This window comes from Pristis pectinata, chromosome 32 (genome assembly GCF_009764475.1).
Source record: "Pristis pectinata isolate sPriPec2 chromosome 32, sPriPec2.1.pri, whole genome shotgun sequence".
Lineage (NCBI taxonomy): Eukaryota > Metazoa > Chordata > Chondrichthyes > Rhinopristiformes > Pristidae > Pristis > Pristis pectinata.
In genome coordinates this window covers 7,060,546-7,084,861 of record NC_067436.1, presented here as the reverse complement: position 1 = coordinate 7,084,861, position 24,316 = coordinate 7,060,546, and the positions used below count along the sequence as shown (strand labels likewise).

Here is a 24,316-nt window from a genome sequence, read left to right as displayed (position 1 = left end):
AAACAACATTTTTCAGCTGCTAAGCCCCTAAGCTCTGGAGTTCCCTCCATAAACCACCCTTACACTCTACTCTTCTTTAAAAGCTTCCTCTGGCCAAGCTTTTCATTGCTTATTCTAATACCTCCTCCGGTGTCTCCACTTCTGTAGTCACTGTGGGATGTTTTATCATATTAAAGCTACTTTATTGCTTTCTTTGTACTTAGTTTGCAATTGTTCCAGCTTCCGAGTTTTTTTTAATGTTCCTTTATCTTTACATTGTCCCTTCCTTCCACACAACCTACCCTAACTGGATAACTGTGAGCATCCTGGACGTCAACATCAGATAGATGCACTGGTCTTGGGTGGAGTGCAACATTGATTTCACCAAAATAATCCTTTAAATAAGGTTTCATATTAATTTGGCTTGTGCGTCCTTAGTGTAGAAGATTATTGGGCAAAGTAAGCAAGGTGATTAAAGAAAGACTGTTGCAGTAGAAAGAGAGAAAGTGTTTCCATTGGCGTGGGAGTCCAGAACAAGGTCTTAAGATTACTGATATGTTGAACACAGTGATGCTAACAATCACTACTTCACACAAACAATGGCACAAGGTTCTGCAGATGCTGGAATCTAGAGAGAGAGAGAGAGAGACACACACACACACACACACACACACACACACACACAATGCTGGAGGAGCTCAGCAGGTCAGGCAGCACCTATGGAGGGAAATAAACAGTTGACGTTTCGGGCCAAGGCCCTTCATCGGGACTGGAAAGGAGGAGGGCAGAAGCCGGAGAAAGGAGGAGGGCAGAAGCCGGAAAAAGGAGGGTGGGGGAGGAGCACAGGCTGGCAGGTGAGGGGGGAAGGTAGGTGGGTGGGGGAGGGGGGAGATGTGAGAAGCTGAGAGGTGATGGGTAAAAGAGGCAAAGGGCTAAAGAAGAAGGAATCCGGTAGGAGAGGGCAGTGGACTATGGAATAAAGAGAAGGAGGTTGGGGAATAGATGGTCAGGTCATGAAGGTGGGAGAAGGGGTGAGGGGGCAACGGGAATGAGGGAAGATGGGGGTGGGGAGGAGTGAGGAACAAAAGTTGGGGGGAGAAGAGGGGAGGGTTTATCAGAAGTTAGAAAAATCAATGTTGATGCTATCAGGTTGGAGACTACCAATGCAGAATATGAGGTGTTGTTCCTCCAACCTGCATCTGGGGCCTCAACGTGGCAGCAGAGGAAGCCATGGATAGACACGTCAGTATGGGAGTGGGATGTAGAATTGAAGTGGGTGGTCACTGGGAGATCCTTGCTTTTTGCGGTGGACGGAGTGAAGGTGCTCGACGAAGCGGTCACCCAATCTGCGTCGGGTCTCGCCGATGTAGAGGAGGCTGCACCAGATGCAACAAATGACACCCTCGGATTCACGGGTGAAGTGCTGCCTCACCTGGAAGGACTGTCTAGGGCCTTGAATGGTGGTGAGGGAGGAGGTGTAGGGACAGGTGTAGCACTTAGTGTGGTTGTAAGGATAAATGCTGGGAGGCTCATCGGTGGAGAGGGATGAGTGAGCAAGGGAGTCGCAGAGAGAGCGATTCCCTACAGAAAGTGGAGAGAGGGGGTGAGGGGAAGATGTACCTGGTGGTGGGATCCTGTTGGAGGTGGTGGAAGTTGCAGAGAATTATGTGTTGGATGTGGAGGCTTTTGTGGTGGTAGGTGAGGACAAGGGGAACCCTGTCCCTGTTATGTCGGGGGGATGGGTGGTGATGGGGTGAGGGCAGACGTGCGGGAAATGGAGGAGATGCGGGTGAGGGCAGGATTGTTGGTGGTGGAAGGGAAACACCATTTATTGAAAAAGGAGGACATCTCAGACGTCCTGGAACGGAAATCCTCATCATGGGAACAGATGCGGCGGAGGCGATGGAACTGGGCTATGAACTCGACGTCCATGGTGAAAATGAGGCAGTTGAGGCTGGGGAACTGAAAGTTGTAAGTGATGGAGGGCATACGGAGTGTCACGGGCTTAGGTGGGAAGAGACTGGGCCAAGGGGGACAAAATGGAGTCAAGATATGAGAACATGAGTTCAGTGGGGCAGGAGCAGGCAGAAACAATAGGCCTACCGCAGCAGTTGGGTTGGTGGATCTTGTTATAGGAGGTAGAAACGGGCGGTGTGGGGTAGGGTATCTATGACGTTGGAGGCTGTAGAGGGGAGTTCTCTGGCGGTAATGTCAGTGATAGTGGGGGCAACAATGGCCTGATGCTCCTTGGTGGGGTTCAGGTTGAGGGATAAATAAGAGGTATCTGAGAGTTGATGTCTGGTCTTAGCAATGTAAAGGTCAGTCTGCCAGGCTACAACAGGTTTGTGGGTTTGATGGTAAGATTAGGATTAGTACTGAGCGAGTGGGGGGCAGTGTGTTCAGAGGGGGTGAGGTTGGAATCGGTAACAGGAGTTGAGATGGGTAATATCCGTTGGCAGTTAGAGATGAAGAGATCCGGAGTGGCAGCAGGCCAGGGCGAGGTGACCAAGAGGAGGAAGAGGGCTTAAGCAGGGAGATGGGGTCATCAGTAAGGGAGCCCTCATTTTCATTATGGGCATTGAGTCCCTGTACACTTCCGTCTCCCATCAGGAAGGCCTTAAAGCTCTCCATTTCTTTCTCGACAGCAAACCCAACCAGTTCCCCTCCACCACCCTCCTCCATCTGGCGGAACTGGTACTCACCCTCAACGACTTCTTTATAGGCTCCTCCCACTTCCTCCAAGCCAAAGGTGTAGCCATGGGCACTCGCATGGGCCCCAGCTATGCCTGCCATTTTGCTGGCTATTCCAAGTTCATATTCCAAGCCTAGAATGGTAACGCTCCCCAACTCTTTCCCCGCTGCATTGACGACTGCATTGGGGCTGCTTCCTGCACCCGTGCTGAGCTTGTCAATTTCGTCAATTTTGCCTCCAACTTCCACCCTGCCCTCAGATTTACTTGCTCCATCTCTGACACCTCTCTCCCCTTTCTGGATCTCTCCGGAGACAAATTCACCACAGACATCTTTTACAAACCCACTGACTCCCACAGTTACCTTGACTACCCACTCTGTCACCTGCAAGGAATCCATCCCCTTCTCCCAGTTCCTCTGCCTCTACCGCATCTGTCCCCATGATGAGGCTTTCCATTCCAGGACATCTGAAGTGTCCTCCTTCAGTAACTGGGGTTTCCCTTCCACCATCACCAATGCTGCCCTCACCCACATCTCCATTTCCTGCATGTCTGCCCTCGCCCCATCCTCTCCCCGACGTGACGAGGTTCCCCTTGTCCTCACCTACCACCCCACGAGCCTGCACGTCTGATGCATCATTTTCTGCAACTTCCGCCACCTCCAATGGGATCCCACCACCAGGCATATCTTCCCCTCCCTCCGCTTTCTGCAGGGATTGCTCCCTCTGCGGCTCCCTCGTCCACTCGTCCCTCCCCACTGATGACCTTTCCAGCACTTATCCCTGCAACTGCATTAAGTGCTACACCCGTCCCTACACCTCCCTCACCACCATTCAGGGCCCGAGAGAGTCCTTCCAGGTGAGGCAGCGCTTCACCTGTGAATCTGAGGGTGTCATGTATTGCATCCGGCGCTCCTGGTGCAGCCTCCTCTATATCGGTGAGACACGACGCAGATTGGATGAGTGCTTTGTCGAGCACCTTCACTCAGTCTGCCACAAAAGCCAGGATCTCCCGGTGGCTATCCACTTCTGTTCTACATCCCACTTCCATACTGGGATGTCTGTCCACAGCCTCCTGTACTGCTATGTTGAGGCCAGATGCAGGTTAGAGGAACAACACCTCATATTCTGCTTTGGTAGTCTCCAACCTGACGACCTCAACATCGATTTCTCTAACTTCCTATGGTCCCCTACCCCTTCTCTTTCCCCTCTCCCACCTTCATAACCTGCCCATCTGTTCCCTACCTCCTTCCCTTTATTCCCTGGTCCACTGCCCTCTCCTACCGGATTCCTTCTCCTTCAGCCCTTTGCCTTTTTTACCCATCACCTCTCAGCTTCTTGCATCTTCCCCCCTCGCCCAGCCTTCTCCCCCCAACCCCCCCCCCCCCCCCTTACCTGGACTTGCCTATCACCTGCCAGCCTGTGCGTCTCCCCCCTCCCCTCACCTTCTTATTCTGGCTTCTGCCCTCTTCCTTTCCAGTCCTGACGAAGGATCTCGGCCCGAAATGTCGACTGTTTATTTCCCTCCATGGCTGCCTGACCCGCTGAGTTCCTCCAGCACTTTGTGTGTGTTTTACACTAACAGTACTGGAGCTCCACCAAAATACTGCCTGAACTGGGGGCCAGCTGGAAATTCTGGAGGGGTAAGAAGGGTATTAGGGTCAGGGAGCCAAGATGGTTTAGAGGGAGATGACTTGTGATCTATTTCTATCTGGGGACTGAATGCTCCCTTTCTTGTATCTAACTGGACAGTACTCTACAGTCATCTGTAAATAATCACTGCCTGTAGTTTTAATATTTTTCTGGTGGTCCTCTACAGATAACCATATCACAATCCTGTCACTAAGGTACTGTTTGCAGGGGAAAATCGATTGTTCAAGCACACAAGCAAACCTAATTAAGTATATTGGAAGCAAGAGAGTAGCTAAGGAAAGAGTAGGCCCCCGCAGAGAACAAAGGGATAATCTGTGTGTGGAGCTGGGGACATGAATACTTCTCATTGGTATTTACCAGGGAAATGTACGTGGAGGCTGGAGAATTAAGGGAGGAGTACACTGCTATTCTGGAGCATGTCTATCAGGAAGGAGGAAGCGTTAGAAATATTGGTGCACATCAAGGTGGATAAATCCCCAGGAACTGACGGGATCTATTCCAGGATGCCAAGGGAAGCCACAGAGAAGGTTTCTGGCACGCTGACAGATATTTTTTGCATCTTCATTAGCCATGGGTGAGGTGCCAGAAGATTGGAGGATAGCTAATATTGTCCCCTTCTTCAAATGGGGCATGAGAAATAACCTGAAAACTACAGACTGGTGAGCCTTGCATTAGTGGTAGGGAAGTTGTTGGAGAAGGTACTGAGGGATGGAGTTTAAGTTCACTTGGAAAGGCAGGGACCAATTAGGAGGAATTGGCATGGTTTGTGCAGGGGAAATCGTGTCTCATAAATCAGAGGGTTTTTTGACTAGGTAATTAAAATTAATGATGGCACATCAGTAGACATGTTTATATGGCTTTTAGTAAGGCTTTTGACAATGTCCCAAATGGTAGGCTGGTTCAGAAGGTTCAGTCACGGGTGATCTGTGGCAAACTGGATCAAAAATTGGCTTGTAATAAGAGGCAGAGGGTAGTGGTGGATGGGTGTTTTTCTGACTGGAAATCTGTAACATGGTGTACCGCAGGATCGGTGCTGGGACCTTTCTTGTTTCTGATATATAAATTAGTTAAATTAAAATAGTTATCCTAGTAGGACATATAGAGTAAATGACGGGGACCTTAGGAGCATTGATGTACAGAGAGACCATGGGGTACAAGATCATAGCTCCCTGAAAATGGCAACACAGGTGGAGAGGGACTATGAAAAACATTTGACATGCTTATCATCGTAGGCTGGGGCATTATGAGTTGGGACATCATGTTGTAGTTGTACAAGACATTGGTTAGATTGCACTTACGAATGTTGTGTACTCTGGTCGCCATACTGTAGGGAGGACATGTTAGCAATAGACAATGCAGAAGAGATTCACCAGAGTGTTGCCTGAAATTGGAGGGCTGTAGTTATAAGGAGAGACTGGATAGGTTGGATTTGTTCTCACTGGAACGGAGGAGTCTAATGGGTGACCTTGTAGAAATTTATAAAATTATGAAGGGCATAGATAGGATAGTCTTTTTCCCAGGGTAGGGGAGTATAGCTCTAGAAGGTGCAGGTTTAAGGTGAGAGCAGAGAAATTTAAAGGAGATCTGTGGGGCAAGTTTTTCACATGCAGGAGGGTGATGGTTATCTTGAACAAGCTCCCAGAGGAGGCGGTGAAGGCAAATACAATAATGATGTTTAAAAGGCACTTGGGATAGGAAAGGTGGAGACGGGTACAGGCCTAATACAGGCAAGTGGGATTAGTGTAGATCGCCATCACAGTCGGCATGGACGAGGTGGGCCAAAAGGGCCTGTTTTTGTGCTATACAGTTCTATTGAGTCAAAGGGAGCTGGAGTTGTGTTGTACTCTGGTCTACACAGCTGGCTGCTTCTACGATTGTTGTGGATACAAGCCTGTTGTTGAGGTAGAGCAAGTACAGTGAAATGTCTCTTTGCGGGGAAATCTCACCATACTCATCAGCTAGAATATTAGGACACCAGTAGATGTGGAAATTATTGGCTGATAGGTGTGAGTGATACTGATGTAAACAGGTACTTTATATTCTGATGATGCCATTTGACACCAATTTGAGTCCCATCGAAGTTTAGAGCACAGAAGGTAACCTTTCAGATCATCATGGAGACACAAGAAATTCTGCAGATGCTGGAATCTGGAGCAATACACGAAAAGTACTGGAGGAACTCAGCAGGTCAGGCAGCATCTTTGGAGGGAAATAAACAGTCAACGTTTTGGGCTGAGACCCTTCATCAGGACTGGAAAGGAAGAGGGCAGAAGCCGGAATAAGAAGGTGGGGGTAGGGGGAGGAGCACACGCAGGCAGGGGATAGTTGAGTTCAGAGATCATCATCCCTGTGACAGAGATGTCCAAATAGTCCCACTACCCTGCTCCTACCTCATAACCTTGCTCGTTTTCCTTTTCAAATGTCCATCCACTTCTCTTTTCAAAGCTCCCCCCCTCGTTTCTCCCTCACAGCACAAATCACACACCACCGTAATAGGGATGACCTGGCTGTTGCTGCATCAGGCTTATTTAAGTGAATTCTTGTACACTGCAAAAGGTGTTCACTCTTTCGGGGAGATGGTCATCTGGGCAAGGGGTTCCCTGCGAGAAGGATGGTGAAACCATATGGAGCTGGTCTACTCCTGCAGTGGAGCTGGTCTATCATTCAGTTACAGGACAAAGTTGGATGTTGAACTAATGACTTTATTGAACATCAAATCTATTAATTTCCACTTCCAATTTTTACAAGTGATTGAATTAGATGGTCTGCTTTTCGCTCCTACTTCAATATTTTTTATTCTGATAATGATATCAATTCCTAGGCACCATTCCAGTACATAATTGAGAAGTTAACCCATGATATTTAATTTTTTGTCTTCTGCAGTTTGATTTAATTGCCTGCATGTAATGTTAATGAGACCTGTCAGTGATAGAAGCACCACTACAGACAATTGCTTTTTATAATTTGTTTCTTGAGCTTTGCAATGTTGTGGGTACATGCTCGGAATCCCATGGTGTTTGTATTGTTGTGTTGAGCACTTATTTTGAAAATTGTATCAATATTATGGGGATTTTCTTTTGTGACTGAGCAATTCTGTTGACTGTTTCACAGAAGGGTGTTGCCAAGGATTTGCGTTGTAGATGTAAGCCAAGTTATAAATAATGTGTTCAGGAAATGTTGTAAACCTAAACTGATTTTGTTTTGGTGCACACATTGTGTCATGTTGTCTGTTAACTCATTGACTTTACATTTTTTTTCTTGGAGCCTGATACTGCACCAGTCATTTCACTGCAATCAGAAGTTTGGCTGAATGTGGACTGTGTAGTCAGTTGGAGCAAGGTCCTTTCACCCGCAGGACTTGGGCTCAAATCAACCGATAAGATTAAGACCCATTCTCCTTGCTGAAAGGGAAAGTGTTTGAGGATCTGAATTCCCTTTCCGATGGGCACAAATCCACCCAGAATAGAGGTCCATTATTTTACATTGTGTTAAATTCTCCCCTCTTCCAGAGAGGGAATTGACACAGGTGCATTAGGCAAAATTACAATATCCCTGTGATGATGTATGTATCTCTGCTTTTGCATTGTTGTAAGAGTTGTTCCTCTTTGGTGGGTTCTTTCAGATTTCAGTGTTGTGGGAAAGCCTACCCATGTGACTTGTGTCACGATGACAACCAAGACCACGTAATGGAGATGGCCACTCGGATGATCTGTGGGTTCTGCGCAAAGGAACAGGTGAGAACGGCTGTGTCAAAGTAGCCTTGCATGATCTGAAAGTCAAACAGTGAGTACCCCGTAATGTGTTAGTCACAGCAAAGGATATCCCAGGCGAGGACTGGAAAGGGAGTAACATCTTCAATGTGTGCTAGACATTCTTTGATACAGTTTAAGGTGGTTCACAGGACCCATATATCTAAGGATAAGTTAGACCGTTTTTATCACAATATAAATCCTATATGTGACAGAGGTAATTCGGAGGTGGCTTCCCTGACACACATGTTTTGGTCCTGCCCTCTTTTGGAAAAATATTGGAAAGACATTTTTAATATTAGTTCAATTGTATTGAATATTGATCTACAACCTCATCCTATTACTGCAACTTTTGGGTTACCAATGATAGATTCCAGCCAATTATCTGCTTCAGCTTCTTGCATGATTGCATTTGTTACATTAATGGCCAAGAGATCCTTCCTATTTAAATGGAAGGACCCTATACCTCCTACCACACTTCAATAGTTTTCTCAAACTATAACGTGTTTAAACTTAGAAAAAATTAGGAGTGCTACTGTTGATCTTTCGCTTAAATTTGAGGAAATTTGGAGTCCATTTATTCAGTGTTTCCATATGATGTAAGCAGACCTTTTTCAAATCCCTTTCAATAACCTTTTATTTGAATATAGAGGAGCGGAGCTAACGACATAATAATGTTTTTTTAACCGAAGAAATAACAGTCCAGCCTTTTTTTTTTGAAGCTTTTGTTTATTATTTTTTTAATTTTGGGGTTCTCTTTCCATATAATCAAATTTCTTTTCAAATCCTTTTGTATCATGTTCACTTAGTAAGAGATTGGGAAATTCAGATTATATATTTTACTCCCTGTGTTTGTATATGTCAACTGTTATTGTAATCCCGGTCTCGCTGCACCATGTGTATAATCACTGTTGCTATGTGTATTAATTTGAAATTTAATAAAAAGATTGAAAAAAGAAATTGCAAAGGGAGCTTTTTAAAAAAAAAAAAAAAATTTTCTCCCACAGGATGTCAATAATGAGGGGAAGCTCGGTGTTTATTGTCCACCCCTCAATGGATGAAGTCAGTGGGCACATGAAAGAAAATGGGGGAGGGAAGTTGATGGGATTACTCAAAGGTGGCCTTTACTTGCTGGGCTGAATGATGTCCTGCTATGTTGAAAGAAAGCATGAAAAAAACTGACAGTAGTGATGAGCTACTGTAGTGAGTGTGGTGAAGGTGCCCCCGCAGTGATGTTAGGGAGCTCTGGGGTTTAGATGACGATAATGAAGGCAATATATTTCCAAGATAATTGGTGGTATGTGTCATGGAGAAGATTGTAGGTAATGGTGTTCCAAGCATCTCCTAAGCATTTGGTGCTGTGTTTTCTCCTTCAGACTGCAACAGTTGTGCTGTGAGCATGTGGGTTACCACCTGATTTCAGTAAGTGATGTAGAGGGTACAGATTAAACAAGTGTGTCCAATATAGCTTAGTTAGTGCTATTTTTACTACTGAACCAGAGGGCTGTGGATTCAAGTTACATTTCGGGTACCTGAGCACCAAAACCTTGGTATATAATTCCGGTGAATTACTTCAGGAATACTTCATTGTCAGAGGTGCCATTTTACAGATGTGACACTAGCTTGAAGCCCCCTCTGTCCCCTAATGCAGACGTAAAAGATCCCTGGTATTGTTTTGAAGAGCAGTGGTGCTCTCCCTAGTGCCCTGGACAAGATTTAATCCATAACCGGCATGTCAAACCACTGGTCCCTTCATCCTTTGATGTTTGCTTCTGTGCAGTTTGGCCGCTGCCTTCCCTTGGTACTGGTCTTCGTGTGTTATTGCTGTAATAACACAGAATATATGGGGCACATATCCAAAATGCAAGCCATTTTTTTTCCCCCCTTGGAGTCAGAAGTAGAAATATACAGAATAATTGGTCAATGTATTTTGGACCTTGTTTGTCAGCTGGTGATAATGTCTCAATGTGGGTTATGACCCAGTAAGACTAAATTACAGATGATATTGGGTTTTGTGTGTGTGTATCCAGACTGGAAGGTGGCAGGGCTGTTTTATATCCCGACTCATGAAGTGTATGTGTTTCCAGCCCTACAGCAATGGGAAGCCGTGTGCTGCCTGCGGAGCCATGATGACAAAGGGATCCCACACCAGCCACTGGGAAGGAGGCCAAGGCTGTCGGAGCCAAGTGCGGATGAGTCGGTAGGTGTCCTGCGATCTTGACATCCCCAACTCACAAAGCTGGTGAGGAGGCCAGGGATCAGGATTCATTCACTCCTCCAGAATAACTTTCTCAAACCCTGCACTGGGATCCAAAGTTACTTCACTTTGTTAGTAGACTTTAAGCTACCAATTAAACCATTTAACTTTCTACATACTATCTCCCGTTTCATTGGAAGGCTCCATCTTGTATATTTTCTTGATCTCTAAATCCCAATGCCTCTCAGTTCTAAGGTTCATGTCTAGAAATTGTTCCCCCCCTCGTGTTTACTCCCTGTCCCTTGACCCAGCGTGGTGAAGGGCAAGTCCACAGGTATTGGGAGAGGCTGGATCTACATTTAATGTGTCTATAACTTCTAAGGCAGCCCCTCGGGATCGAGGATGACTTGCTCCCACTCTGGTTTTGTGGGCTCTGAGTGAGTAATGTGGGAGCCACAGACTTGTTCACATACTGGGCAGGAGGTAGTTGATGGGACAGGTGGGTGGGTAGTTTGTGAGGTGGGGCATTCCTTCTGCTGCTTATTCAGGGCTTTTCTGTACTCCTGATGCGTGGCCTTGAGGCCCTCAATACTGTCCTGGATGTTCCTTCCACAGGTCATGGGTTTGAGGTTCCCAGGGTCAGTAAGTATGTCACTTTGTCAGCATCTTTGAATCTTTTTCCCCATCCACCTTGTGGAATAGAGTGTCTGTCTTGGGAGTGTGGTGTCAGAATATGCAAAAAAATCCCGATTTGCCAAATATCTGACTGAGATTAACAAGGGCCTCGATGCTCAGGGTGTTGGACTGGAATAGGACATTGAGGTTGCTTCACTTATCCTTCCTGAATTTAGCAGATTTTGCTGAGACAGCTTTGGGATTTTTCCAGTGCCTCGAGATGCTTGCTGTAGATTAGTTCAGCTCTGAGAGGCATATAGGAGGACAGAGATCGCTGTTGCTTGGCACACTGTGAATTTTATGCCAGGTCTGAGGTCTCGATCTTCAGGAACTCTTTTTTTTCCTTTAAGAGCTGTCCTGGCACAGTGAAGGTGGTGGTGAATTTCCTCGCTGATGCCTGCCTTTGGTGAAAGGTGGCTTCTGCAAATGGGAAGTGGTCCACGTCTTCCTGGGTTATAAAGGCATGCAGGGGCGGTGCTAACCTTGTACCTGGCAACGTGTACTTCATGTGTTGGGCTTGGATTTAATTGATATTTAAAAGGATACACTAGCATTGGAGGAAGTCCAGAGTAGGTTCACCAATCTAATCTTGGGAAGAGTGGGTTGTCCTATCGCAAGTGGCTAAGTAAATTAAATCTATATATACTGGAGTTTAGAAGAATGAGGGGTGATCTTATTGAAATATGCAAGATCTTGAGAGGACATGACAAGTAGGTGTTGAGATATTTCCACTGGTGGGAGAATCTCTAATGAGGGGACATTGTTACATGATTAAGGGTTGGTCATTTATATTTGAGGTGTGTAGGAACTACTTGAAGGCACGGTAGTGTAGCAGTTAGTGTAACACTATTACAGCGCCAGCGACCCGGGTTCAATTCCGGCCACTGTCTGTAAGGAGTTTGTATGTTCTCCCTGTGACTGTGGGTTTCCTCCAGTTTCCTCCCACATTCCAAAGACGTATGGGTTAGGAAGTTGTGGGCGTGCTACGTTGGCGCCGGAAGCGTGGCGACACTTGCGGGCTGCCCCCAGAATGCTACACAAAAGATGTACATTGAAACACATAGTGAAATGCATGTGACTAATAAAGATATCATGTTATCTTATCTTAAGAGAGTGTAGAATCTCTGTAATTCTCTACCTTTGGTTTTGTGGAGCCTGGATTATTGGGGGTATTTAAAGAGGAAGTAGATAAAGTTTTGAAAGATTGGGGAATTGAGGACATTGGGGATCTGGCACAGAGAGGAGATGAGGCCTGGGCAGATCAGCCGTGGTCATATTGAACAGCAGGAACAGGACTGAGGAGCTGAGTGCCTCCTCTTTATTTACTTCCATGCATCCTGTGTAAACAAGAAGCACTGTCTACAGGTTGTTGAGCCACAGGACAGCGACCTTACAGGATCAGGTTTAAATTTAAACTAACTTGCATCAGCTGGTAAATGCTTCAGTGCACAGGCTGCAGAAGCTGTGGGCACGTGAGTAGACTGCACTGCCAAGTGCTCAGGGAGGGGTTTGTGTCCAATGTTCACAACACTGCAAGGTCACCAACGCCATCTGTAACACATCCACTGTTGGAGGGAAATAAGGAGGTTGAACCAACTGCTCCTTTCCTTGCACACAGGTTTAAAACTGAATGGAAGAGGCAGTGATTGTTCTATTAGTCCTTCTCATGCGTCAGTAAGCATATTTAATGCCTAGCGACAATAACTTGCCTTTAGAAGGTGGTGAGAGGTCCTCCACCTGATAAAGCTGAAGACGGTAAAACTCTGATAATTGGCTGTACTGACCATTCTGAAATCTCAATGGTTCAGTGTCTGGCTCACCAGGTGATGTCTGCCACACTCCCTTCTGACTTGCCAGGGCCCTAGTTCCTGCACTTTCTTTAAACTTACAGGATTCACTGGGAAATGTATTATAAACCCATGTAATGACTTAAAGTGTTGGGGTAGTAACAGGATTAACATCCATCCATAACATCCAGATCTGCTTGTTCAGCACCACCAATGTCCTGAGTTTGCCAGATTATTGGCGTTTTACTATAGCTTGCTCAGTACTCCTGATGCTAGTTAGGAGACCACCTTACTGGTGTGGAGTGAAATCATGGACTGGCCAGACTCTGCATGAGTATCAGGTTTCTTTACATAAAGGCCATTGCTTACATCTGATGTCACTTGGAAGGATGTTGCAGAGAGAACAGATAAGGGGACAATGCATTTAGAAACTTTTACATTGGAAAAATTAACTCTGAGTGGAACATTCAGCACAGAAACAGGCCCTTCAGCCCAACTCGTCCATGCTGACCAAGTTGTCTACCTGAGCTAGTCCCATTCACCTGCATTTGGCCATATCCCTCTAAACCTTTCCTATCCATGTACCTGTCCAAATGCCTTTTAAATCCATAACCGTACCCGCACCCACCACTCACCAGCAAGGAGTGGGAAAGCTTGTGTTTACTTGGTGCGTTAATCACATCCTCGACTTTCTGATTAACTCCACAAGGGTGCCTTCCTGAAGGATCAATTTTGAATGGGTTTCTCAGTTGATCTGACCCACCTTTAATTCCATCTTTCACTCTCTTTTGTGTTCCTTTCACAGCAAAGACAAACAGAAATACGCAAACTCTGCGAAGACCGTCTCCCGCCTGGTCCCAACACCAGCACCAGAAGTGAGCAGTGTGGCCCTGCTTGGGATCCCCGACCTGGGAACGGTGGCCTTAGTAATGACTGTGAGTGGGTTTGGTGTGTGCGTGGTTTTTTTTCCTGTTGTTTCTTTCTGCCTCGTGTGAGGTGATGAAAGGATAAATGTTTTCAAATTTCAAGGATCTCGGGGAGAGGGGGTAAAACAGTCCAATGAGGAATCGGACGCCGTTTAGTTTGATCAACTTCGGATACCCTAAGACGCCATCCATGCCCTGGTCGTGCGCGCGGGCTGGACAGACTTCAGACAACTGCCCTGCATTATTTACAGTGTGTGAGAGGTGCGAGTTGGTGAAAGTCATTGTGTCCCGGCTGGCAACCTACTCCAACTCTTCTGAGCCAATCGCCCAGTACCTGTTGGTCCTGTCAAGTGAAAGTTCTGGGTGCGTTTGTACTAGTGGACACAGCAGCTAATGGAACCCTAACTATGTAGTATGCAGAAGGGCACGGCTAAATGTCCACCGAGTTGCCTATATTACACGTGGCTTGAGTAAAGTGCCAATAGCAGTAGCAGGTTCCTTCCCCTTCTCCATTGGGGCACCTGTCACAGAACAGATTGTGTTACTGCAGTTGTGTAGAGACGCTTGCAGAAGTCGTAACGCGATGCAGGCAGTGTCGGAGAGTCCAGTGCAAACTCTCTAGAACTGATGGTGCTCTTAACTCCGCTCCAACCTCCTGGTGTGTGGAGACAGGAGCTTGCACCCAAGTACAATTGGAAGTTGAATTCTAATTTGGTTTTGAATGTTAAAGGTTATCACTGTGTTGATTTACATTTAATTTGGCAATTTTATTAAATGCAGTCAAATCTTGTTCTATGCAACACATTGCCGTACCAACAATAAGCAAGAAAATGCTTGTGACCCTGTAAGTGAGATGGAGGAAAGAATTATAAGCCTCCGTTGATGAACATCAGGCATCCACATGGGTAGTGGTTGGTAAAATGTGTGAATATTACTGCTGCCACCTCCTCCATCGCAGTCTCTCACCACGATTAAATGCAGTGTGCTGGAGACAGTCACTGGGTCGGATTCCCCACTGTCTATCCCATCTAGTATTGTGCATTTGTTTTCTGAGCCCTGTGGTTCATTCTATGGTCTTGGCCCCACTTGTGGAGCACAGGATAACGTGTATGCCATTCCCCTACTCAAACCTGCTTTGTCATCCATTCTGAGAGCAGCTGATCAGTCCCCATATCCACCGAAACCCTTAACCCTGACAAAAATTTGTAAGTCTCTGAAGATCGAGAAACAGCTGGAAATCTGAAATAAAAATAGAGAAAACAGCGGCTGTGGAAAGAGAACCAGTTAACGTTCAAGGTCCAAGGCCCTTGGTCAGAGTTGGAAGAAGAGAATTCAAGTGGAGGGCTGGGAAGGATAGATCGTACATCAGGATGCCCGAGGGGTGAGCTGTAACTGTCTCTATTCTTAAACTTCACTTTCACTACGGAGGTACAGCAATAGTAAATTAAAAGGCGCTCTGGGGATTTGGTTTAGAGTGGAGCTCAGTGCTGGCTGTCGCCTTTGTGCTTTCCAGCAGGTGGCAGATGTCTCTCCACTTGGAACGAGGAGCTAAAACACGGGCTTCTACACTGAGTCGGTTTGTGTGGGATCCACCTACAATCCTCCCAGGTTTGAGTGCCCCACAGTTGCCCAGTTGGGTAACGACCATTTCTACCGGAGTGGGGGTTCCCAGCATCCAGGTTCTTTATGGCTGCGTCACTTTGAGTTTGCCAAACAAAGTAAGCAAAGTAAGTTTAATTGCTGGAATAATGAAAAATGTTCGCAGCACAGCCTGCAGAGAGCCGGTGTTGGGTTGTGGCACTGGCAATCTTGCTTGTTCTGTGCTTCAGGAACTGGGAGCTTCAGGCCCTTGGGTTTTAGAAGTTTAAACATTGAGCATTTTGGATGCTGTAGGTCCAGTTACTTGTATCCCGGCCCTCCTTTCCCTACCACCCCTTCAAATCTTCGTCCCCATCCCAACACCAAATCTTATGAGGTTTGTGACTTCTGCATGTGTGGGAGCCATCCTCCATTCGCTCTTTCCCCACCGTGTACCTCACTCAGATCGGCACATCCCGGGGGCAAGACTGGATGTATGAGCGGCTGGCAAAGCTATTTAGTGGAGACTGAAACTAGCTCACAACCCACGTCTCCACAGAGGATCATTGACAGCAAGGAGCTTAGCCATCTCTCTGACTGAAGCTTGAGGTTCTGAGCTCAGCTGTAATGTTCTTGTAATTGCCTGGGGCGAGCTGAAGACAGAGTACAATCTCCTTCCACTTGTTTTGTTGGTTCTAACATTGAAACACACAAACAGCATCCTGTTTCTTAGCTCAGTGTCTACTTTCCTATGCCCATGGTTACAAAAAGCAGCTGGGAGCATCACTAGGCAGCAGCAGCAGTGGAGTTGACATTCTAGGTCAAATGGTGAACGAATCTGGTGAAAGGTCATCAGCCTGAAATAATAACTTGTTTCTCTCCCCTCGTAGCTGCCCGACCTGCTGAGTATTTCCAACATTTTCTCTCTTAATTTTGGGTCTCCGGTATTAGACGGTTACTTTGTTCCCATATCTCTCCATCCGCGCCCCTTCCTTTATTTTGGTTGTGCTCTTGGATCTGCTGCCTATTTCCCCTTACAATTGGTTAGCAAGGGCAAAGTACAAAAATTAAATTTTGTAAAATCTGACTCTGGTATAAACTAAGCACTGGGTGCTGCTGCCAGTCTAAACATGACGCGTGTGGAACTAACCCCCTCAGCCATGACCCATGGTAAGTAATTAAAAGTTTCTCTTCTGTTTTGGGGTGTAACTCCACACGGTCCCTAAACGTGGTGAGTTTTTTCCATGTCATGAAATGACAAATGTCACTTTTGTAACGAGAGTGCCTTTGGGTTTTCTTCCCCATCACCTCCACCAGCTGTTAACACCTCCCTTCCGTAACTATCCAGTGTAAAGGTGTGACTCTGGAGCACATTTCCCCTGCTCCCATGACCTGACTACACCCATTCAGTGGGCAGTCATCCCGTCAGGTGGTCACAGCAGCCTAATTCGAGAAGTCTTGCTGCAAAGAAATACCTGGGTAGTTTGACCAAACCTGCTGTAGGGGAGGAGTCTCATCTGCCAACAGCATGGGTCAGGAGCACAGGCACTGCCAGAATTTGGTACATTATCCGAGGTACCGTTCCAAATTTCCAATTTGCACTACCAGTTGCTTAGTCTCCCCTTTGCCTGGGTGAGCTGCGTAAACCCCTGTTGTCTACATGTGGTAAACCTACTTCTAGCAATGCAGAGGGACACGGGGTAGTCAGATGCAGTATTTTGTGGGAATAATAAACTTTAATCTGGTCATATTTCTGATTTTTTTTGGTGCAAAATTATAACTCTGGTTAATATGATGAACTGGCAAAATATTTTAAAAATGGAAAAATATACATTTGCATGTATGTAGAGTTGACAGTATTTTAAAATAAACTTTAGTTTTGTCAGTTTTGAGATGTTTGTCTTGATGCATCTGGAGTGAAAGTTTCATTTTGCTTATAATCTCATTGGCCTTTGTGAATTAATGAAACTGCATTTAATTCACAACATCACTGATGTCAGTGTGAAGGCATTGACTTGAACCAAGACTGATGTCTGAATGCCTATAATGGAGGCAAAAACAGCAATGTAAGGAGAAAATACAAATAAACACATCTCATTAATGTTTACTTAACCAGTTGGAACCAGGATGGAGAGCACTCATTGATCAACACTCTGCTTGTCTTAACGTTTTTACCAATAAATGCATCAACAGGTTAATGCTCACACATTGATGCACTGTGGAAAAAGTGTTGTGATTACAGTTCACGTGATGTTGTCCATCACCTCTGGGTGGGCCATTGTTCGTGTGTGCCTAATGACTGAAGTATGGCCAGCATTGATCAAAGACTGTGGGCTATTGAAGGTCAGTTATGGAATCTGACTGCTCTGATACAATGCACACTGGTGTTCTGCAGTCCTGTGAAATCACAACTGTTACTGGTTACCATAAGATGTAAGAATAGAATTAGGCCACTTGGCCTGTCCTGCTGTTTTGCCATTCAATCCTTTTCAACCCCATTCTCCTGCCTTCTTCCTGTTACCTTTAACCCCCTCACCAATCAAGAACCTAACAATCTCTGCCTTAAATGCACCCCAATGACTTGGCCTCCACTGTGCTGTGCCAATGAATTCCATAGATTCACTACCTGAAGAAATTCTTCCTCATCTCAGTTTTAAAAGGAATATCCCTTTATTTCTGAGGCTGTGCCCTCAAATCCTAGATTCTCCTCCTTATGCAGAATGTAGTGAAGGAACTTCCCAGGTGAAACACCTGCTGGAGGGAGTGAGGTCACTGAGAAACCGAACCTTTTGTAGAAAAATCTGATGAAGTAGAACTAAGCGAAAAACTAGTACCAGGAGCACTAGTGCCTTGATGTGGGATTTCCCTTTTGGTGTGTTAAGGACCGATGCCCAGTCAAACCCCCTGCAAACAATTGGGAAATTAGCCAAACTTACTCTAAGGATGGTGTTGGCCTCCATTGAATGCAGCTACTGACAATTTGCTGCATACTTATCTGAGAAAGACTTAATCTCTTCTAAGCACACTGGTCAATATCAGGTGCAGCGCGGGAGACGGGGAGGAGCGAGAGGAGCCCATCGATTGAGGAGGAGACTGCCATTCTCATCAGTGCGATTAAAGGGTTGGAGCAATGTCCTATCTGCTAGTGGGGAGGGATAGGCATTGGAAGAAAACAGCCAGCCTCACTGTAAGAAGGCAGCTCCTGTTGACTCCAGCTGCCATTTGAAATCAATTTTGTGACTTCAAGAAAAGTCGGGGTTAGCTGCACCCCAGTGAAAGAAGTTGTACTGAGTTATTTCAATGATTGGATCAGGGATTCATTCATTGATGTGTTGTGTGTGCAGGCAGTCCTGCAATGAAGGGGTTGAGGGATTACCATGTATCATCCATGGGTGCTGGTAAACTGGAGTGTTAGCAGGTCACTTTGGACTAGGGACTGTGAGATGGCTGGCTTGTTATGTGAATTGTCTCTGTGTCTTCTTGCGCCTGTGGCCAATGCTTCCATCCTCTGGTGGGAGATGAGGCTGTTGCTGGGAGCCTTCCTGCAGGTCTGCAGACTCTGCCTTGTTCCCCTGGCTCCAGGTCTTCTTGCTGCTCTTCCTCCAGCATCGCCTCTTGCCTTTGGATGTGTGGTGTGGAATACAATGTGTACCTGATAGGTACCCCCAGGACCCGTCCTCTTGGATATTGGCAGTGGAAGCTGTCTGGTCATAGAACATAGAACTCCCAACAGGAAAATCTGATGATCCACAGCTATCCAACCACAGAGTCGGTGAAAATCTTTCCTGTTCAGGAACAGGTACGGATTATTGATGGTAGTTCTTGGTGGTGGAGGACTGTCTGCACTGGTGGGGAGGCAGAACTCTGTCAATGAGGTACCACCTAGTCCTCACTGAAATCCAAGGAGATGAAGTCATTCCTCTAGGAATAGACAGTGGCAAGGACACCTCTCTGGTGCTGCAGTTAATGGTAATGTGGCTGCTTGGTGAGGAAGATGCCAGACATAAGTGCCCTTGACCTCCATGGAGAGAGAAGCTGAAGGTTTTCCTACAGGATTTCACATATTTAGGTCAGGACAGGGAAGAAGACAGAGCCTCTAAATGCCTTGTTCATCAAAGAGGTCCAGGTAGGATGTAGTCCCTCTGAAAACTCTGGGAAAGGCCTGCCTGAAGCTTCTAGAGCCAAGGCAGCCATGTCCAGACTGGTACCTCAGTCACAGAGCACGAGTGGTGTCTGCAGTCTCCGTTGAACGAGTATCCCACGAGCCACAAGCTGCACAATGTGCCCACTGGTAGCTTAAGGACACCATGTGCATTTTGGAGGGTGTTTGAGTAGTCCCCCAGTGAGCCCTGAAGCTCCCTGTCGGGTCTCCCAAAGGCAGCTGTGTCCCTTTACATAGACCGTGCTGCAAATTATTCTATTTTATTGAATTTACGTGATACTTGCATTCCAACACTCCAGTTTACGTTGCATTGTTATTTGCGAGGGATGGGGACTTCAAACTAACCAGTGTTGTTTCCCTCTTGGGGAGAAATTTATAATCCTGGTTAATAGCTGCAGAATTTGTGGAGTGATCATCATTACACGAAATGGTTTGGACCCAAAACTACAATGGTTTCAAAGGACGGGAGGGTCTAGTGTGTTAGCAGGGGAATTAAATTTGGGACTCTCGACACAGCAAATGTTTAACTCTCAAGTTATTGAGAAGCTTGCCACACTGTGCAGTCTGGCACCGCACCATGGGAAGAATGTGGTAGCTTTAGAGAGAGTGCAGAGGACACTCACCAGGACATTGACTGGAATGAGGTGCTGGAGTTACAAGGAGAGATTGGACAGGCTGTGTTTGTTCTCTCTCCAACGTAGGACGCTGAGTGACCTTGTAGGTTTATCTAATTATCAGGGGAATAGATAAGGTAGATAGGGGACTCTAAAACCAGTGCGCACAGGTTTAAGGTGAGAGGGGAAGGATTTAAAAGGGACTTGAGGGGCAGTTTTTTCCCTACAGAGGGTGGTGGGTATATGGGACGAGCTGCCAGAGGAAGTGGTAGAGGCGGGTACAATTACATTGGGACAGGTATATGGATAGTAAAGGTTCAGAGGGATATGGGCCTAATGCAGGCTAATGGGATTGCAGTAGGTGGGCATCACGGGGAGTGTGGCCAAGTTGGGCCGAAGGGCCGATCTCTATGCTGTTGTACTTGGGTCCGAACGCTCCAGTGCAGAGCTGCCAACTCTGGTTGGATTCATTGGTGGTGGTTTCATCAGATGAGCGGCTCTACCCCCTGGCACCCACCATGGGTCTTCAGCCCTGGACACCGGCAGGGGAAGGGAATTTGCCGCAGCCTTTCGCCACGCCCCCCCCCCCCAAGCTCTGCAATGGCACAGTCCCCAACACCACCCAGTCTCTGTCCTGCCCCCCCCCCCCCCATCCCTCTGTGCGCCCGCCGTCCCGGGAAACCAGCAGGTCGCGGGTGCCCTGCAGATGCGCCAAAGGCTCCTCTCGAGTGGGGGAAGGAGGGAGACAACTGTCCGGTCCAGGATGGGGACACAACTCTTCCCCAAACGTTGTCTTGTCCCCAGACGTTCTCCTCGGTTGGGACGGGGACCCTGAAGGGGTAAAGCCGCTTCTCACCCGAACCCGGCTCCTGCCATTTGCTCTTCATTAACCAGTGTCTGCAGAATTTGCAACGGATTGAGAATGAAGCTGTTGAGTAAACTCGCGGCTGCGGTTATACTGTACATTCCCAAACCTGAACTCGTCAATGTTCCTTCCAAACGCTTACACTCGAACTGTTCGATTAAGTGCTCTCTATAAATTTTGGAAAGATGTTTGGTAAGTTAATTTCTCAACACGTAGTGTCCAGTTCAGACCAGACTGGAGAACAACCCAAAACGTCCGCTGTCCACTTCCCCGCACACTGCTGCTCGACCCGCTGAGTTCCTGCAGCAGATTGTGTGTTGCTCCAGATTCCAGCATCTGCAGCCTCTGGTGTCTCCATGGTCCTTACTGAGGCAGTCAGGGAAACGGGACCTGACCATGGTCCCTGGTGAAGACTGGGGCTGTGGAAGTTTGGTGTGAGAGTTGAGGGTCAGAGGAAGAGGTGAGGAGACTGGCGCTAGCTCACTCACTGGTGCCTTGAGTTCCACCAGTGGAGAAGTTGGCAGACTGGAGGAACTGGGTCCGGACAGACTGAGCAGAGGCAGGAAATGGGGCAGCATCGCTTCTCTTTTTGCCTCTGGATGAATTCCCGACCCTCCGACGATGACCGTGCGAGGGGAACGCAGCACAGAGTGGGAAAAGGGAACCAAATTCTGCTTTCAGGGAGAATGCTGCCTCTAGAAAGCAAAGCCCCGATTTTATCACAAGCCCACCCCCATCTCCCCCTCCCCATCAGCAGCCTCTGAGTGCCCTCAGTGCAGGGACCCGACTCCGGAGGCAGTCTGGAGCAAACCAGCAAGGAACAGGGGGCCGAGCAGCATCCGTGGAGGGGGAAAAGAATCGTTAAAACCCTGGATCAGGATTCCTGGTTCCTCTCCCCTCCCTGCAGAGCCGCTGAGTTCCTCCACCCCACCAACCCAGTAGAAGGTACAGGAGCCTGAGGGCACGTACCACCATACTCAAGGACAGCTTCTACCCCACTGTGATAAGACATATGATGAGATGGACTCTGACCTCACGATCTACCTTGTGACCTTGCACCTTATTGCACTGCACTTTCTCTGTAGCTGTGACACTTTACTCTGTACTGTTATTGTTTTTACCTGTACTACATCAATGCACTCTGCACTAACCCAATGTTAGTTACTACACTGTGTAATGAATTGACCTGTACAATCGGTATGCAAGACAAGTCTCTCACTGTACCTCGGTACAAGTGACAATAATAAACCAATACCAATAGCAGCAGATTGTGTGTTGCTCCAGATTCCAGCATCTGGGGTCGCTTTGCATCTCCAAAGGCGGTTTGAACTTCTGCAAGGACATCGAGGTTACTGAGCAAGTGTCAATGTTGCAGACAGATCAGGTGGCGGGGATCAAACCCCGATAATTTATCCAGGATCAGACCCCCCACAAACCCACCCACGGGATCCATGTCCAGGGGCTTTGTGACTGGGACAATGGCAGGGTGTGTGTGGGGCTCAGCAGTGGGGTACAAAACCAGGAGGGAGGTGTCGAAGGCTGGCGGGACGTCCCGACATGAGATGGGGCACAACTCCAGCGGCTCCCCGCCTGCCCCGCAGCCACTGTGGGATGACACCCAACGGCAGCTTGGCTGCACCGTGCAGGGGCCTGCCCGCCCCGTGCTGCTCTCTCAGGAGTCCTCACCTCCTACTGGCCGTTGCACACCACCCACCCCCTTCGCCTGTGTCACCCGGCGCCTTGAGGGGTGGGAGCCACCGATCCTGGGCATCTGCCGCTGCACCACCTCGCTTTTGCTCAAGTGCCACCCATTAACCACCCGGGACTTCACGCTGCTCAGCGTCTGGAGGAGCACACTTGCTACGACCTGCGTTGGAGCCTCCACAAACTGGTGCCCTGGGGTCTGTGCAGGGGGCACCACCATCTGGACCCCCAGCACTAGCTTTGCCCCTTCCTTTACAGACCTGGATAGAGCATTTGGCACTGGGGACAGGCTCAACAGAGGGGACCGTGGACTAAAGAGTTATGTTTGTTCTTCATTAAGAGACAAACTTCGCGTGGGTTTAACATCTGAACATTTTATTAACCAACACCACACTGGTTTGCTTTCCGTCTCTTTTTACAGCCACTTCCTGTTCCCCATGTGACCCCTTGCATTGCCGACTGGGAACTGTCGTTCTTTATTCTAACTACGTAAAGAAAAACAAACACAATACTTTGTCCTTATAAACCTGCCAAGAACCTTTGTCCACTCAGCAGCTTTCAATCGGTCTCTGAGGTGGTTTAATGGCCCTTTTTGGTCTGGTCCTTGTTTCTGCAGGTGTGTTGCTTTCATTTGCTGCATTACTGTTGGTGGTGGTGTGACTGTGCCTGAGCGTTGGTCTGGATCAGTAGCCCTTAACCCAGATGTTCTACAGTGTCCGGGCTTCACCACCGGCACAGCTGTACCAACCCTGAGCTCCCGAGGGAATCAGAACTCAGTTACTTGCAAGTTGTGTCAGTAAAGCCCAGGAAAGTAAGGGAAAGGAAACCATTTGGAGAAGGTTTATTCCTAGTCCTTTGTGCAGCTGAGTTGGTAGAACAGTGAGGAGACACTAGAGACTGCCGATGCCGGAATCTGGAGCAACGACCAATCTGCTGGAGGAACTCAGCGGGTCAAGCAGCGTCCATGGGGGGAAATGGACAGTCAACTTTTCGGGTCGAGACCCTGTATCAGGGCTGGACAAGGGGAGATGGGATAGAATCCAGGTATGAGGAGATAAGTTCAGACGGGCAAGAGAAGGCGGAAACAATGGGCCTATCAGGGCAAGAGTTGTGGGTCCAAACTATTGTGATATAGTGGATGATTGTCTCTCAGACTGGAGGCCTGTGACTAGTGGTGTGCCTCAGGGATCTGTGCTGGGGCCATTGTTGTTTGTTGTATATATCAATGATCTAGATGATAATGTGGTAAATTGGATCAGCAAGTTTACTGATGACGCTAAGATTGGAGGCGTTGTGGACAGCGAGGAAGGCTTTCAAAACTTGCAGAGGGATCTGGACCAACTGGAAGAGTGGGCCAGAAACTGGCGGACAGAAGTTAATGTAGACAAGTGTGAGGTGTTGCATTTTGGAAGGACAAATCAAAGTGGGACATTCACAGTAAACAGTAGGGCACTGAGGAGTGCGGAGGAACAATGGGATCTGGGAGTTCGGATACATAATTCCCTGAAAGTGGTGTCACAGGTAGACAGGGTTGTAAAGAAGGCTTTTGGCATCCTGGCTTTCATAAATCAATCAAAGTATTGAGTATAGGAGTTGGGATGTTATGGTGAGGTTGTATGAGACATTAGTGAGGCCAAATTTGGAGTATTGTGTGCAGTTCTGGTCACCTAACTATAGGAAGGATATCAGTAAGATTGAAAGAGTGCAGAGGAGATTTACTAGAATGTTGCTGGGTCTT

At 47.3% G+C, this 24,316-nt stretch overlaps 1 protein-coding gene across 1 annotated transcript in view; it reads left to right on the top strand.

The window, feature by feature from the left end:
* si:dkey-24l11.2 (uncharacterized protein LOC100034462 homolog) overlaps positions 1-17,124 on the top strand; it is a 37,021-nt gene extending 19,897 nt beyond the window's left edge. The window contains exons 10-12 of the mRNA XM_052042540.1: positions 7,944-8,055; positions 10,158-10,270; positions 13,535-17,124. Coding sequence (XP_051898500.1) covers positions 7,944-8,055; positions 10,158-10,270; positions 13,535-13,724 — 415 coding nt within the window. The 3' untranslated portion in view covers positions 13,725-17,124. The remainder of the gene's footprint in view (positions 1-7,943; positions 8,056-10,157; positions 10,271-13,534) is intronic.
* Positions 17,125-24,316: the final 7,192 nt, after the last annotated feature.